This window comes from Colletotrichum destructivum, chromosome 1 (assembly GCF_034447905.1).
Source record: "Colletotrichum destructivum chromosome 1, complete sequence".
NCBI lineage: Eukaryota > Fungi > Ascomycota > Sordariomycetes > Glomerellales > Glomerellaceae > Colletotrichum > Colletotrichum destructivum.
The window spans coordinates 6,142,178-6,158,579 of NC_085896.1; the positions used below are offsets into that span (position 1 = coordinate 6,142,178).

The following is a 16,402-nucleotide window of genomic DNA, read 5'->3' on the forward strand; positions in this document are numbered from 1 at the left end:
GGAAATGGCTGGTGCGCCGTTACTCCGCGCAACACACTTTGTGGCGCGACAAACAACACACACAACAGAGCCTTTTTCTATTTCACCTGCAACTCAAACCAACAACGCCAAAGATTGGCTGTCGTTCAGCGCGTCAGGATCATGTGCGCATTTCGCATTCAACCCACCCACAGAACAACTTCCAAATAAGAGAGGACGCTGCGCCAATACCTTAACAAATGCTGCTGCTCTACAAGCGTGACTATGCCCTTGCTTGAAGCACAAATTTATTCATGGCTACACCAACTTGACGACCAGACGTCTGATGCCGCCGCCGCCGCCGTTGCCTCGATAAAACCCATCCCCGAACAGCGCCAAACCTCCCAAAGTCGCAAGCGCCACTGGCCTCTGACCCCGGTCTCGTCTTCCGACATGGAGGCACCGTCAAAAAGACGACGAGAGGATCTTGCCTCCTTATCTACCTCGGCATCGACCTCCGCTTCGGTCTCAGGCTCCGAAATGGATATCGAAGCGACCCCGCGCCAGCCCAAAACGTTCCGCCCCAACCTCCCTGCCCGAACCTCGTCCCAACGAAGTAACGTCAGCTCGTCACGTTTGTCACCCAAGAAGCAGCTCGCCGACCGGCAGAACAAGCCGTGGCCCATACTAGTCCGCCAGTACGGCCCGGATGAGGCTGACCTTCCCTCATCCCTGCGCCAGCTGTGGAAAGACCTGGCCAGGTACAGCAGGGGAACCAAGGTTATTGCCAAATCTGCAGAGGTAGGCTATCCATAACCATCCATTGCACCTAAACCATCGTCGTGGCCGCCATGATGGGCGACATGACTGACAGTGTCATTTCAACAGGAGGAAATCACGGCCGCCAAGGCGACGTCGCCGCACCTGGATACCATTGAGCCGTGGTACTATGATGACACGGCAACTCGAGATGGACTCGGGGCTTCGCCGCCCGTCACGCAGGTCTTGTCTCTCTTGGCCGATGCCAAGGTCTGCTCCAACGAGGGCTTCTGCGAGGCGTCCTGGAACATGACGGTGCACCGGGAGGTCCTCAAACTTGCGGTGCGGCAATACACTCCAACATCGGAAGAGGAGGTGTTCTTCATCCCATGGTAAGCCTCCATGCCCTCATGGACCGGTCCGAGGTCGATGAGGCCCATCCAGCCCTGTTTGTCAAGCTAACTTTTTTTGCCTCCAGTCCCACTGCTAAGATCATGGACATGTATACGGACACGCGAGGCCCTTCCCGCAAAGTTGACTTCTGTATGCTCATCGAGCCGCAGGGCCCTGCCGCCGACGCCATCCGGGCAATACAATACCAGGACAACCTTTTCAGCCAGTCTCTGAACCATACCGACTATCAGCCATTGCGCCGGCGGCCTATAGCGCTGAGTATCGAAACCAAAGCGCCTGGAGAAGGAATCAACGACGCCCAGAGCCAACTTCTGGTCTGGCTCGAAGCCCAGTGGCGTGTATTGGAGCGGCTTTCCAATCGAGTGGATCCTTCGGTGCTGCTGCCGGAATTCCTCCCGGGTGTCATTGTCGAAGGACACCAATGGTATTTAGTAGCGAGCACAAAGAGCAAAACAGAAACGGTATGCGGCACGGTTTTCTTGGTTTATTGGCACAAGTATCGCTCGGGTGGTTACTGACCTTGCAAAGATTTTGTGGATGAAGCAGCTCATAGGTACCACCGAGGAGGCGATTGGCATTTACTCCATTGTCTGCGCGCTGCAATACCTGGCTCATTGGATCCGGACTGTCTACTGGCCTGCTTTCAAGCGGTTTCTGTCCCTTTCCCCATTGACATGAGGGATGTCAAACACAACAGGACCCATGATAGGCTCTGCTACCCCGTCCTTGTCGGAGAAGGCTGCGCCAAAGAAGGTTCGACGGCCATCTCAGCGAGCCGTGTCGGAAATAATCCTAGCCTTTTTTCTAGCCGTAAGGCATGCATGGAGTTAGTGACCAATACACAAGACTCTCGAAAAAGGCTGTAAGGTGTCAAACCTGCGAGAACGCTTGTTATTGTTGTTGTTGTTGTCGTTGTATTTAAGTATTTAACGCCATGGCGGCAAGGGTAGAACCCTTGTCGCAGACCTCCCGAGGGGTATGTGGCGTGGAGGGCCGCAAACTAGAGCTACATATTCTGCAGTAACTTGCCCTTCTTTTCGTCCTCCAAATCCTGCCTGACGGCTACTATGCGTTCTATCTGTCCCTGGTTCCCGCTGGTTCCCCAGTTTCATTGCTTCCCATCTGGTCCCTTTGAGGGTTCAGTAGGCTGTCTAGATCCCGTGCCGAAGCCCGTTCCCTAGTAGCGTGGGCAGATCTTCCGGAAGAAGTTTGTCACGCGCAGGAAGGCCTCAAAGCCTTTTGGGTCAGTCATTAGTCCCTTGAAGTATCGTTCGAGGGATCCCATAGGTCCGATGGGGTCGAGCGGACCAGTTGGGTAGAGGGTGGGCCACTGCTGCCTCCTCGCCAGGGTCGCTGGGCAGTAGACCAGATGATCTACTTCCTTTGCCTCCCCGCAGGAGCAGGTTAGCAAGGCTTCGGTGTGGTTAAAGCGTCGGTGATAATGTTCAAAGTCGCCGTGACCCGACCGGGCCGCTAAGAGGTGGTGAAGGGTGCTCCGTCGTAGGGCGAGTTCGGGCGGGCAGGAGAAGTGTAACCTCAGTCCAAGCTGGGTGTACCGTTCGGTCGCCTCTTTACCCCACCACTGCCTGTACTGGTTTCGCAATCTCTCTCTGCCAAGCCTTTTGATCCCGGAGAGCGTAGCCAGTGGGCCTAGAGGGACCGGCAGCGCTGTGCCCTCCTTGGCTAGCCGGTCCGCCTCTTCGTTGCCCTTAATCCCCTGGTGTCCTGGCGCCCAGTGGGTGTGGATATTGTATATCCTAGCAGCAGATTGGATCTCGAGCACCGTTGCTTGTGAGGTGTTCAGGGCCTCGCCCCGTATTCCATGGATGACACTGGTGTTGTCGATGCAGATGTGTATGGGCTGGCCTTGGGAGGTTAAGAGGGCCCGCCGGAGTCCTATCCTCGCCCCTTCAGCCTCGGCGTCGAACACCTCTGCTAGACCGAGTCGGCCGCAGCCCTGGGCCACGCGCCTGTTGCTGCGGTAGATAACAAACCCATATACTGTGGCTCCGTTCGTCGCTTTGGAGCCATCTGAAAAGACAACCATGTGGCTGTCTGGTACGGTCTTTAGCCAGGCCTGGAAAGCTTTGGCTGCCTCTTTCTTAGTCTGCAGGACTATCAGGTCTTGTGAGCCTGGGAGGTACTGCGGTTGGATGAGTGCTGGTCTCGGGCATTTTGGTGCAAGGTCTGCAGTCCGTTGGAGCTTCGTCTGCTGCCGCCCTCGTTGGGAGAGCCTCGGGACAAGAGGGTGTTGTGGATCAACCTTCTTTAGACGTGCTGCGAAGCGGAGGCGGACTCCTTCCAGAGCCACCTTGCTTGGTGGTAGTCCAGCATCCCTAAGGAGGCTGCGTGTTGGAGTTGTTTTCCAGGCCGGCAGGATAGCCCTTGCTGCCGTCGTGATGACCCTTTCGAGCTTGATTGCAAGGCTCTTCTGGCCTGTACTGACTGCGCCTGTCTAGGGGGGAAGATTGCGGCCGGTATTGGTGGCTCTGCCAGGGGCTGGCTTGGTCATGCCCCCATACCAGATCTCGGCCCCGTAGAGGGCGATTGGCAGGACGCAGGAAATCACAGCCTTACGCACAGCGGCGGCCGGGAGCCCGCCTTTTGTGTTTGTCAGGTGTTTAAGATGTTGAGCCACCTTCTTCGCCGCAGCCAGCTTCGTTTCGACGTGATGTCGGAAGGAGAGCTTCTTGTCAAACCAGACCCCTAACCAGCGGATAGGCACAATGGATGCTTCTATTTCCAGCTCTGCCGCCTTGATCCCTGGCAGGTCTCTTTGTTGCTTGTGTTTTCTTGTGAAGTGGATAGCGTCGGACTTGTTGTGGTCGAAAGAGACCTTGTTATCAGCTCCCCAGTCGAGGATACGTGTGATCTCTCGGCTAAGGGTCGCAGAATTGCTCTCGAGGGAGGGACTCGTAGCCAGAAGGCCGATGTCGTCTGCGTACCCGAACCGAAGCTTCGGGTCTTCCGTTAGGATATCCGCGATATACAACAGGAAAAGAATAGGTGACAGCGGGGAGCCCTGGGGTAGCCCGCAGGCCAGGGGGAAGTCCTCTGTTGTTGCATCCTCCAGCCTGACTCTGGCAGTTCTGTTCGAAGCAAAGTGGAACATCAGTCTGATCAGGCTACAAGGCCAGCCTTGTTGTCGTAGCCGTACAATCAGGCGGTTCCGAAGGACAGAGTCAAAAGCACCTTGGACGTCCATCGTCACCAGTGTGGCTGTGAGCCCTTTGTCCAGGGCCATCTCGATGTCGTGGGCGAGGCAGGTGGTTAGGTCGACCGCTGACCTGCCAAGTAGAGCCCCTATTTGTTGTGGGCTGGTCACCCCTTCTAGGATGGTAAGGTAGGACATTCTTCTGGCTATCAGCCTCTCGAGCCCTTTCCCAAGACAAGATAGCAGGGCTATTGGCCGCCAGGATCCGGCTTTCGAGAAGTCTGTTTTCCCCGCTTTCTGGATCATAGCGACCTCTGCTCTGCGGAAAGGCTGGGGGAAGTAGCCTGTCTGTATGCATGCTTGGAACAGTTGTCTGACAGGCTCAGATATAAGCTCCCAGCAAGCCTGAAGCAGCCGTGTTGTGATCCCGTCGATGCCAGGGGTCGTGGTCTTTGTCAGGGTAGCCTCCCTCAGCTCTTCTCTACTGATGGCATCCTGCCAAGGTACCCGTCGTCGAGAGACCGTAGGGACGTCGAACGGGTCTCCGGGCAGGTCATCCTGGGCACTGAACCTCTGTAGGAGGGCTCTTCGGAGTGCTTGGGCTTTACCCATAGTGTCGTTGATCGTCTGACCCTCCACTACCAGAGGGGGGGCTTTTACCCCCAGACTAACCTTTCGCCAGCCCATAATCTTGTAGAGGTCTTGATCCGAGGTAACTCCTTCGATATTAGCATCCCAGTAGGCCTGCTTAGCTTTCCTGACTGTACTCAAGAAGACCTTCTGCTCTTCGAGGGTAGCAAGGCGTGGGGTCTGCTCTAGTTCTTGAGCTTGTCGGCAGCAGGCCTCGCGGTACGTACGGTGAGCTACTGCGCACTCCTCCGTCCACCAAGGGGCCCCTTTCCCATGCTTACCTCGTTTCTTTCCTACAGCCTGGACAGCCGTGGAGAGAAGGTCGACTAGTCGTTCCGCTTGGGTGTCCAACTCGGCAGGGGTAGGTTCATCCTGGAGAGTAGGCAGGACTGAGGCTCCTGCTCTGATCAGGTCTCTAAACCGGGGTAGGGCCGAGTTTGCGACTGATAGTGACCGTGGTTGGTCTGTCTGTTGTTGTCGGTGCTTTTGAAGCGGGATCGTTGAGATAATTGCTTGATGATCGGCCCCTGGGTGTAGGTATGGGCTGACCACTGCGTGTGCGAGGGGAATGTTTGAGAAGGTAAGATCGAGTACATGGCCTTGGGCATGGGTCGCAGTCCCTGTCTCGCCGATGAGTGCCAGGCCGTGGCTATCTGCCCAGTCTGCTATGTCGCCCCCTCTGTTCCTGTTCCTCGATCCAGGCTCCCAGGAGTAATGATGAGCGTTGAGGTCCCCTGCTACAAGGACTCTTTCTGGCGGCCTGTATTCTAGTAGGGTTGTGGTTGTGTGATTGTGTGGGTCTCCTGGTTGTCTGTATACGTTAACCACAGTAGTTGCGTTGTCAACTGTGATCCATAGGATGTCCCTTGTCTGGACGGGCCTCTGCTGCTGGGCCTTCCACTTCATCCCTTTCCGTATGTAGGTCATGACCCTAGGCCTGGTTTCCCTGTCCTTCCAAAAGTCCACTGGGACGTAGGAATCAAAACCTGGATGTGTGTTGATTTGCATTTTGTCAACATAGCCTATCCAGGGTTCCTGGACCAGTACAATGTCGATCAGCTCAGCCCAGCAGAGCTCCAGGAAAGCTGTGTGTGCTGGCGACTGCTTCCCTACGTTGCACTGAGCTATACGTAGCACCTGTGGAGAGGCCTGCTTCGGCCTACGTCTCCGAGTCGAGTTCCAGGTGGGTGTAGGCATTAGCAACGTTGTAATCCGATTTCGGGGCTACTCTTTGACTCCTGTTCAAGAGAGGTAGAATAGCGCGGTTAGTCTGGGGAGGACCCTCGGCGTCCTCAGGCTCATCCTCACTCGTGCTGCTACTATCGGTGTCCCTGTCACCGAGGCACATAATTGAGCTCTCGGAAGGTGTCCTTGTGCGTGGCCGCTTGGAGCCGGGCGGTTGGTCCTGGTCGGAGGGGGGGAGGTCCCCAGGCTGTTGGGTGCTGCTCCGAGAGGCGCTTAGACTGGCCTCATAGAGGGCGTCATAGACCTTCTGTCCAACTTTGCGGATCCGGGCCCGCTCCTTCCGGACTAGGAGGGCAGGGATGCCGTTCATCGTCATAGGCCTAGCTGGACAATTCTTGTGGCTAGCCTGGAACGGGCCGCAACAGTTCGCACACTTCGGTTTAGCTGTACAGGGCCCAGTCTCGTGCGAGTCTGTAGGTCTGCTGCAGTTGTTGCAGAGCGGCCGTCGGTTGCAGAAGCTGTTTGAGTGGTAGCCCTGGCAGCCGGGGTCGTGTCTGATGAGCGTCTTCCTCTTCTGAATGAGTTGGGACCTGCTGCTTTGGTTGAACAGTCTGAAGGGCTGTACCTCTGTTAGGAATGAGATGACCCAAGAGACTTCGTTCGTAATGGGGTTCGGCCCAAGGCGGGATTGCCGGGCCCGGGTGGGCTTCAGTCTTGTCTGGGCAAAGACCTCGTCCTCGATCAAGGTGGCTGGGTCCAGGGCGTCCCCGTCAACGCTCCACAGTTTGGCTGGGCAGCGCGGGACGACGTAGGTAAACCACTTTATAGGAGTCTCTATCTTGTAAGCCCCTAAGCAGGCCGCTAGTTTTTGCTTGTCTGCGAGGAGGCCTTGCTGGATCTGCTTGTTTGATGGCCTTAGTGAGTATCCGGTCGCAATGTGGTAGATGTGAGGGATATCTGCCAGTTGGAGGCCAAAGGTCCGGCAAACTGTCTGGCGTAGGGCAAAAGGAGCGTTCTTTCGGGCAGCTGACAGGCCCTCCTCCGAGATGCGGGCGAAGACCCGGAGGTCCTCTTTCGGCTGGGGTTGGGGCTGGGGTTGGGCCTGGGATTTTGTATGGGGTCTGGCCTGCGGGCGGGTCGGAGCCCGGTGGGGGTCTGGAGCTGTACCTGGTGCCGAGGCCGTGACGGCGGCCCAGCTCCGGGTCAGTGTCGGAGCATGTTCCTTGTTGATGAGCTTCTTTAGGGCTTGGATCACATAGGCCGTAGCCTCTTTCGCGATCTGCTTCCTGGGGCCCTCAAAGCTGGAGACGACATTATCCACAGACTGCGCGATAGTCAAGAAGACATCCTTGCGGGCCTCATAGTGCCTGGCCTCCTCGTCCAGGGCGGACAAGACAGACCCAGTGGCGGTCCTACCAGTGGCTGGAGTTGAAATCGGAGGCCCCATTGCCGTTGGGGGAGCTGGATTGAAGGTGTTAGGCTGGCTTCCCGCGAGGCTGGGCCGGAGTGGCTGAGTCTCGGTATTGCGGCGGCGTTTAGCCCTTGATGGAGAGGTTGGCTCTGGAGGTGGCCCAGAGCCCCGATCGGGGCCGGCCGGTGAGGCCGGCAGCGGTCCGATGCCCGCCGGAGGCTGTGAGACCATCGCGGAAGGGCTCCGGAGCAGAGAGGTGAAGAGTTTTCGGCTGTTAAGGATTCTAGTGGTTCATCACCTGATTCACTAACAGCGGATGCCAAGAAAAATTAGGCGAGAGGGAAGTTGCTGGTTAGTGACAGAATCCTTGCATGCTTCTATGCGAGTCATGGACATAACCCATCCAGAATGGTCTGACTGTACTTAAACAGGCCAGCCTGTCATTTCCACCTGGCCCTAGCTCTGGAACAGTTATTAGGATAGCATTAGGCCCACAAGCCTGTGGTGATCCCATCCACTCTTTAGTACGAATAAGACACTCTTTTCTGCTCACTCATATATGCATATTCCGCTGGCCACCCTGACTAACCGTCAGTTATGAGCCCAGTCGACTCTAGCAACTGTCGTCTTGATTGATTCCTTCAGCCAAGAGGCAAGGACCTGTCAGTCAGACAGCATCAATCGATCAAGTGCGTTGCAACTCTTGGGACTATTCAGTCTCCTATTGCCAGTGCCAATCCTGCAGCCACAAAGGCCAGGATCTTCAGCTTCAACGGAAGCAGCAACTCTGCCTCTCTATAGGCAATCGATCAATCCTAACGATATCGATACAATCCCACTAGGCTACAATTGCCTCCTCCTCAACCATGGAGTCATCTAAGGTCACTCAGAAGCTGACTTCTGACGCTGACTGGACCAAATGGTACGGAAACCTCAAGCTGGTGGCTAGGATCCATGAGGTCTGGAACTATATAGATCCAGACCAACAATTGGTGAATAACAGGCCCCGTCTTACTGAACCAAGCCCTGAAGCCGAAAACTTCACCAACGAACTTGCCTTGGCTAAGGCCAGGCATGCCGATCGAATGGAAGATTACAAAAGGGCTAACAAAGGCATCATTGCCGTCCTCTCCTGGGTCACCTCCACAGTTGAGGCCCAGTACATCAACCACGTCAGTAGTAAAGAGAGTCTCAGAGAAATGATCATCGCTCTCAGAGACGAGCTTGCCCCGGACAACTACGCGAGGCAACAACTCATCCTTCGTCGCTACCAAGCTCACATGGGCTCAATCAAGCGGTCCAAGCTGTCTGATTGGCTCAGCAACTACATTGACATCATGGATGAGGTCGTTGACGTTGGACTTCCAGCGCTTCTTGACCCAACCACTCAAGTTGCTGACTTCCTTAAGGCAGTCGAGCCACTCGCTCCCAGCTACTATACAACTGCTACCTTCTCCTTCAACCAAAACAGCATAAAGAAGCCTCCCAAAGCAGGAGAGAAATGTGCTGGAATTCAACAAGCCAACTTCTTTCGTCAATGGGTCAGGTCCTTCCATCCTGACTGGCTATTCAAAGATGCCAAAGCATCTAGCTTCGCCACTTGGCAAGGAGAAGATGAGAAGGGCAATCCAACAGAGTCACAAGGGAAAAGAAACGAGATACTGGTTCCCAAGTGTCCTGCTTGCCTTGGTTATATAAAACACTGGGTCATTGACTGTCCTCACTTCAACCCGGAGAAGAGGAAGGCTAGTTACGACCCAAACCATCCTCAGAACAAGAAGGCTATTGAACGGGGTCAGGCCTGGCTTAAGAAGAACCCAAGGGCGCAGGGGCGACTCAACAACGCTAAAGTCTCCTCGTCAGCCTCGTCAGACAAGCCGGCTACTCAATCTTCCTCTCCACCGTACAAGGAGAACGCAGGTCAAAGTTCTTCCTACTTCAACCAAGAGCAGTCAGACTCCGATAGGGACACCGAACACAGTTCTGATTCCTCGTCCTTCTATGCTGCCCCAAACAGCGCTCCAGCAATAAGTCTATATGCTGGTTTTCCACTCCGGAACAGTGTTATCGTCGACTCTGGGACTGGATTCCACATCTGCAACGATCGCTCTAGAATGAAGGATCTAGACTTCAGCCATTCAACAGAGTTCACTACTGGAGGAGGAAGAATGACAGCTATCGCTCGCGGGACTATGAAGATCCGCCCTAACCAAGGTGGTCTCAGGAAGAAAGGGTTTATCGTACGGGATGCCTGGTATTGCCCAGACTACCCTGTAACCCTCATTGGAGCTGAGCCCCTGAAGGAAAAAGGCCTGATCTTCACGGTTCGCCATCCAGGACTTGAGACCAGAACAGGAGAGGTCCTGTATCACACACCTTGGAAACATGGTCAATATCTCCTGGAGTACCACAATCATGACTCAACTATTGCTCAAGCTTCATCCTTCAACAACAACGACACCACGACGTCAGTCCCAGCAAATACAACCTCCGATAAACACGTTAGCTTCGTTCTTTCAGACGCCCAGCCTGCAGCCAAGCGAGGTCAACCTAATTCCAGGGATCCTCTTACGCCCTCCATTGCAGAGGCCATGATCTGGCACGAACGTCTCGGCCATCCAAGTGCAAAAGCTCTTGAGCATCTGCTCAAGACCAGCCGAGGAATCAAGATTCAGGGGGTGACAACCATCGAATGCGAGGCTTGCAGCACAGGCAAGGCGATTCGTAAAGTCTCAAGAAGGAGGCCTGACCACAATCCGACCGCCCCAGGAGATTACGTCTCCATAGACTTCTTCACACTGAGAAGGACCTATAATGGTGAGAAGATCGTCCTGCTCGTAAGGGACGAATGGAGTGGGTTTACATGGGTCCGGTTCCTCAATTCTCGTAAGGAGGGACTCCAGGCGATCATTCAGATGGCCACATTTCTTGAGCAACAATACCACTTCAAACTCTCGATCCTTCGCCTTGATTGGGAAACAGCTCTTCGAAATGCCTTCGACTTGTGGGCAGCAGATAACGGCAAGCTTATTGAGCGATCTGCAGCCTATACTGGGGCTCAAAATCCAGCAGAGAAGGCTGGTGAGATTCTCTTCAAGATCACCAGGGCCCTACGATATCAATCACGATTCCCAGAGGAATTAGCCCCTGAACTTGTGAGAGCTGCAAATTACCTCAGCAACAGAATGCCCCGCAAGAGGCACGCTTGGCAAACCCCAGAAGGATTGATCAATGCTTGGCTCAACTCTAGGCCCTGGACTACTCATCAGAGAGCTGAGCTCCCTCAACTTGCCCATCTACGACGATACGGCTGCAAAGCCTACCCGCTCACTGCAACATACCTTAGAGGGAAAGAGAAGGCGAACAAGACCGAGCCTAGAGCCCACGTTGGGTATCTCTGTGGTTATGACAGTACCAACATCTATCGCATCTGGGTCCCAGCCATCAACAAGGTCATGAGGACCAGAGATGTCACATTCGACGAAACGAAGCTATACGACCCCAGCCAGGAGGATACCAGTCTCCTTCATCGAACGGAGCTAGAGAGGGTCTTCTCTATCCTGGAGATTCCGATTCCTGATCCTCAGAGTGAAGATCTCCCCATGGATTCACGACTGTGGAATGACGAAGATCTCCAGCATCATTCAGCTGCTGCAGTTGGACCAAGGGATGCCAGGGAACAGTGCTTCGACCAACAGCGAGAGCCTCAACTGCCTACTCCTACTGGTTCTCCAGGAACACAACTTCAGGAGTCACACACTCCTTCAGTTGAGGGGGTGGAAGAGCATGTTTTAACCTATACAGACCCAAAAGAAGAGACAGTAACTCAGCAACTGTTACCACAAACAACTTCAGACTCAGATCAACCTTTCATTCAGGACCCTCCTACTCCTGAGTCAACAACCCATGAAGAGTCACCCACTCCGGATACTGCAATTCAGGATCGCTCGCCCTCCACCTCATCATCATCCTCAGCAACGACCGCTGAGTCAACAATCCACGTCGCTGATTCTTCGGATGCTCCACCTCCTACTATAGGTACAGGGAGACCAAAAGGACGACCAAGAGGAAGTCGCAATAACTCTATTTACAATCGGGAAACGCCAATTGGTCAAACCAATCATCAACCAGAGGCAGCTACAAGATCCTCTCGCCGACTTAAGGATAGATCTTCATCAATCAGATCTTCCTTCTTCCAATTGACCGATTCAGCCAAGGAAAAGGATAGATGGGACGACTTCGCTCATGATCTAGGTCAAATTCATCGCAGAGACCTCCCCTCACCTCCCCAGAAATACTCCGAAGCAAAAGAGCACAAGTTCTGGCCCAAGTGGCTGGCAGCAATGAACGTGGAATATCGAACAGTCTGGAAGAAGGGCACCTTCGAGCTTACCAGACTGGAAGACGTCAATCAGAAGATCCATCGAATTCTTCCTCTCAAATGGGTATATACCTACAAATTCGACAAGCATGGATTTCTCAAGCGATTCAAAGCAAGGATCTGTGTCAGAGGAGATCTTCAGCCACTCAATGGGCTGGAAACCTACGCATCGACACTCGCTGGAAGATCGTTTCGCAGCGTCATGGCCCTTGTGGCACGTTTCAACCTAGAGACGATGCAGCTTGATGCTGTAAATGCCTTCACTAACGCTACCCTTGATGAACTGGTTTATGTCTGGTTCCCTCCGGGCTACAGCAGGCCGGGATCCTGCCTCATCCTTCGCAAGGCACTCTATGGTCTGAGGAGAAGCCCTCTTTTGTGGCAGAAGAGCCTCTCTGATACTCTCAAGAAACTTGGACTTGCTCCCCTTGACGAGGACGACTGTATCCTCATTGGTAAGGGAGTCCTAGTCTTCTTCTTTGTTGACGATATTGCGGTGATCTATCGTAAGAAAAACAAAAAAGATGGCCGAGCAAGTCGTCAAGGGACTTCAAGAGATCTACGAGATGAAGATCATAGGAGAAATGAACATCTTTCTAGGCATACGAGTCATCAGAGACCGCAAGGCTGGCAAGCTTTGGCTAAGCCTTGACAACTACATTGCCAAGATCTGCGACGAATTCGCAGTGAACAAGAGGAAGAAGCCAGCTGGGACACCAATGGCTGTCGACAACCTAGCTCCTAACGATCAGGAAGCAACTCCAGCCGAAATCCACCACTATCAGCGACTTATTGGATCCCTCAACTATGCAGGAGTCGTTGGAAGACCAGACATCTCTAGAACTTCATCCAGACTCTCTGAATTCCTCACCAACCCATCAGCCAAGCACAAGAAGGCAGCCGACGCTTGCCTTGACTACCTCGATCATACTCGTTATCTCGCGATCGAATACAACTCTCAAGGACCAGGAACTCTCTTCTGTGCCTCAGATGCCTCCTTTGCTGACGACCTCGCAACTCGCAAGAGCACCCAGGGGTACGTGATGATGATGTTTGGTGGCCCTATTGGCTGGAGGTCATCTAAGCAACGTCGCGTTGTTACCTCGAGTACTGAGGCTGAGCTGGTCGCCCTCACGCAAGCTGCAAAGGAATACAAGGCCACTATCCGACTAGTCGAACAACTTCAGCTTGATCTTGATGGTGACTACTCTCTCCAGTGCGACAACCAAGCAACCTTGAGACTCCTCACCACCGAGAGACCTCAAGTGACTAGCAAGCTTCGTCATATCAATATCAGCAATCTTTGGCTTCGTCAGGAAGTCAGGGATGGTCTCATCAACTTCAACTGGATCAAAACCAATGAGATGGTCGCAGACGGACTCACCAAAGCACTGCCAGCTCAGAAGCACTGCCGATTTCTAGCCCAGCTAGGTATGGCAAACGTTGAGCAACAAGTCAAGGCTCTCAGAGAAGCCGAGATAGCTCAGGCAGCTTAGATGCTTGGGTAGGATGATCTGCAGACCAGATCAGCAGTGGTCACAACACCACACGACTTGATCAAGGGAAATCCCAATCTTGGGTCTTCAACACTACATTACCCTACCTTCTGTCGCTCTCGCTAATCGTCAGTTATCAAAAGCTCTGCTTTATCCAGAGACACAACTTCAACAGTTGCCTCTCTGAGGGGGTGTGACAGAATCCATGCATGCTTCTATGCGAGTCATGGACATAACCCATCCAGGATGGTCTGACTGTACTTAAACAGGCCAGCCTGTCATTTCCACCTGGCCCTAGCTCTGGAACAGTTATTAGGATAGCATTAGGCCCACAAGCCTGTGGTGGTCCCATCCACTCTTTAGTACGAATAAGACACTCTTTTCTGCTCACTCATATATGCATATTCCGCTGGCCACCCTGACAAACCGTCACGGTTCCTCCGCCATCAGCGATCTGTGCGATCTTTGCGAATTATCTGTCTACATCGCTTTTCGACGTGTTACAGTCCTTCGATATCGAGACGCAACTGTGCATTTCCGACGGTAGTGACAAAAATAGAAAGTTGTCAGTGTTGGAACAACTCATCGGAAGCCCAAGGAGTATAGTGGCGCAGGAGTGGCGCCAGCCACTTCCAGCCCCAGCCAGGAATGCTAGGAGATTGCCGGCTATTCCTGGCCAATAGCATTATAGGGTAATCACCGTACTCTCGCGGTTAAATCCAAGGCAGTTCGTGTATCACGAACTTCCTCCCTTTTTAACCCTTAGAGCAACTAGATACAACCAGAATTGACCTACTGCTCCACCAAAAATGACCCGATCGGGTATCACGCCTGTGATACCAACAGTTTTAATAGGTTTCCGGCCATGTACTAAGGCCTTGGCTAGGTTGAAATTACGGGTGCTATCCTCAGTAACTTGATTCTCAAGCAAAGCTCGTGCAACAGGGCAACTTTCCCACGGTACATACTTCCATTATTCATGCCATGCAACAATGGGCGTCTCAGGAAACGGGGCAAGCGAATGCTGTCAGCTAAAGCCGAGCATCTTCTTCGCCATCCCCTTTCTTGTCATCGCTACTCTACTTTCATGTCATTGAAACTTGTTCACGTCAGTCTTCAGTGTCTAATAGGCAAGAAAGAGAGGGAGGACATCAGGGTCGCTAACGCCAGGCCTGTGAACACTCGCGTTCTAGCTTACGTAAGACCCCAACTTAGCTCTTGCTGAGGGGATATGACGACCATCGGTTGTACCGTAGATGCAGGGCCTGTTCTCCCAACTGAGGTTCCCTCTCTCCTTGAGCTTCTGAAACCTTGTTTTAAGTGATGTAATGGTCGTATTATGCCTTCCGAAAAGCACACGTTTCAAGTATTCTAGTACTATCGTCTGTTATGCCGAGAATCTGGCAGCTTCATCATGGCAGAGTTTCCTATGGGTCTGTGTTGTTCCGGAGTTGTGCAAACTCTACGTTCTTTGAGCACAGGCTTCCTCACCATACCTTTGGCAACATAAAGCTCAAACTTTCGAGGCCTTATTCGCTGCCGATGAGGCTGATAAGGGTCATCAGAGGAGTGACATAAGCGAGTTGACATAGCAATGGGAATTAAAAATGGAGGTCTTGAGTAAGAAGTGCCCATTGTAACAGTGTAGCGATGAGAAGGATATTGTCATGAGTTTCTCGGACAAGAGTTGTTGCATATTGCACATACACCACAAACGAAGTTTTTAACTCTCGGGCATCTCTGCACGAGTTGGGGTGAAAGCCGCAACTGACGACCTGCACCCAGGCCGCCATAGGCTGGAAGCAATACTAGTTGTGCCGATTTTGGCGGCGGCGACGCTCGTGTAATTGCCCAGCGACCAACTCGCCTGATCTGTCTTTCGTTCTAACGCTTTGAGGTTATTCTCAACAATGACCACCCTTAATTTAGATGTGTAATACGGTTTCCATCCTGGTAACTGCATAAAATCCGCACCTTACAAATGCCCTCACCGCCATTTCGCTTCCCCTCTACTATGCTGCGTAGCCAGCCGGGGTCCCAATGGACGACATCTACGCCGTCGAGATAGTGAACATCACTTCTAATTTCAGTTTACGTATATTTGCTGCCGCATGCTGGTTCGTTACTTGTCTGGCGTCCGGATTAAGGGAACAGACCGTGCATCAGAGCCACGATTGGTGTCAGGATCACTACTGTCTGTACAAAATTATATTATTAATGTTGAATAATTCTATATTTGTGAACCTTGGCCCCGCTTCTGCCTTCCTCCATGCAACGACCTTTCAAGTATATATAGCCTGCCTCTATTGCTATGAGGACGTGCTACTTAATCCTCTAGGTCATGTTGACGCAAAAGCTGATGAGCTACACACTTTTCCTGCTTATTCCGTTGCTTTAGCTCCCAGACTCAAAATGAAGCCTTTCACGCATAATGCTGCCGATGCCATCATTCTTTCGAATCGGACTGCGCTTAACTTTGATTCAACTCCTGCACCGACAAACCCCGTCCCTCCGACTGCTTCGATGTCGTTCCCTATTTTAAACCTACCGTTTGAGCTGAAACTCGACATTATCGAATTATGGGAGCAGTACGACCTTGAGAGCCTAGTAAACTTCTCCGCTTCAAGCAAACCTGCTCGATCCATGTGTATCCCGTATATATTTAAATCGATTAGCGTCTACATTCAGAGGGGCCAATTCTATGACTTCTTACAGTCTATTAACCGGAACAAACAAATTCTTTCGGAAGTCAGGTAACGTTGACAGTCCCTATTATTAGAAATAGAGACCTTCGAGTATTAGTACTAAGCCATACTCTAGACTCCTTGCTATCCGTATCCGAAAGTCTCCGGAGGCTACCGATGGTCCCTCTAATGTAGCGGTATCAGCACTCTTTGCCGAAGTCCTTTGCCGTATGATCGGTCTCGAAGAACTCTTGCTTGACTTCAATTACGGTGGAGAGTTTCTAATCGATCCTTTCTACGCTGTCCTCCGCAAAAGAGCTTTGCTTAAAG

At 52.8% G+C, this 16,402-nt stretch overlaps 1 protein-coding gene across 1 annotated transcript; it reads left to right on the forward strand.

Annotated features, from left to right (window-relative positions):
- The first annotated feature begins 79 nt into the window (after positions 1-79).
- On the forward strand, positions 80-2,172 carry CDEST_01863 (Putative PD-(D/E)XK nuclease). The gene is made up of 4 exons (XM_062918022.1): positions 80-759; positions 847-1,109; positions 1,196-1,592; positions 1,660-2,172. The coding sequence occupies exons 1-4, from the start codon at positions 244-246 to the stop codon at positions 1,807-1,809; spliced, it is 1,326 nt and encodes a 441-aa protein (XP_062774073.1). The 5' UTR covers positions 80-243; the 3' UTR covers positions 1,810-2,172.
- The last annotated feature ends 14,230 nt before the right edge of the window (positions 2,173-16,402 follow it).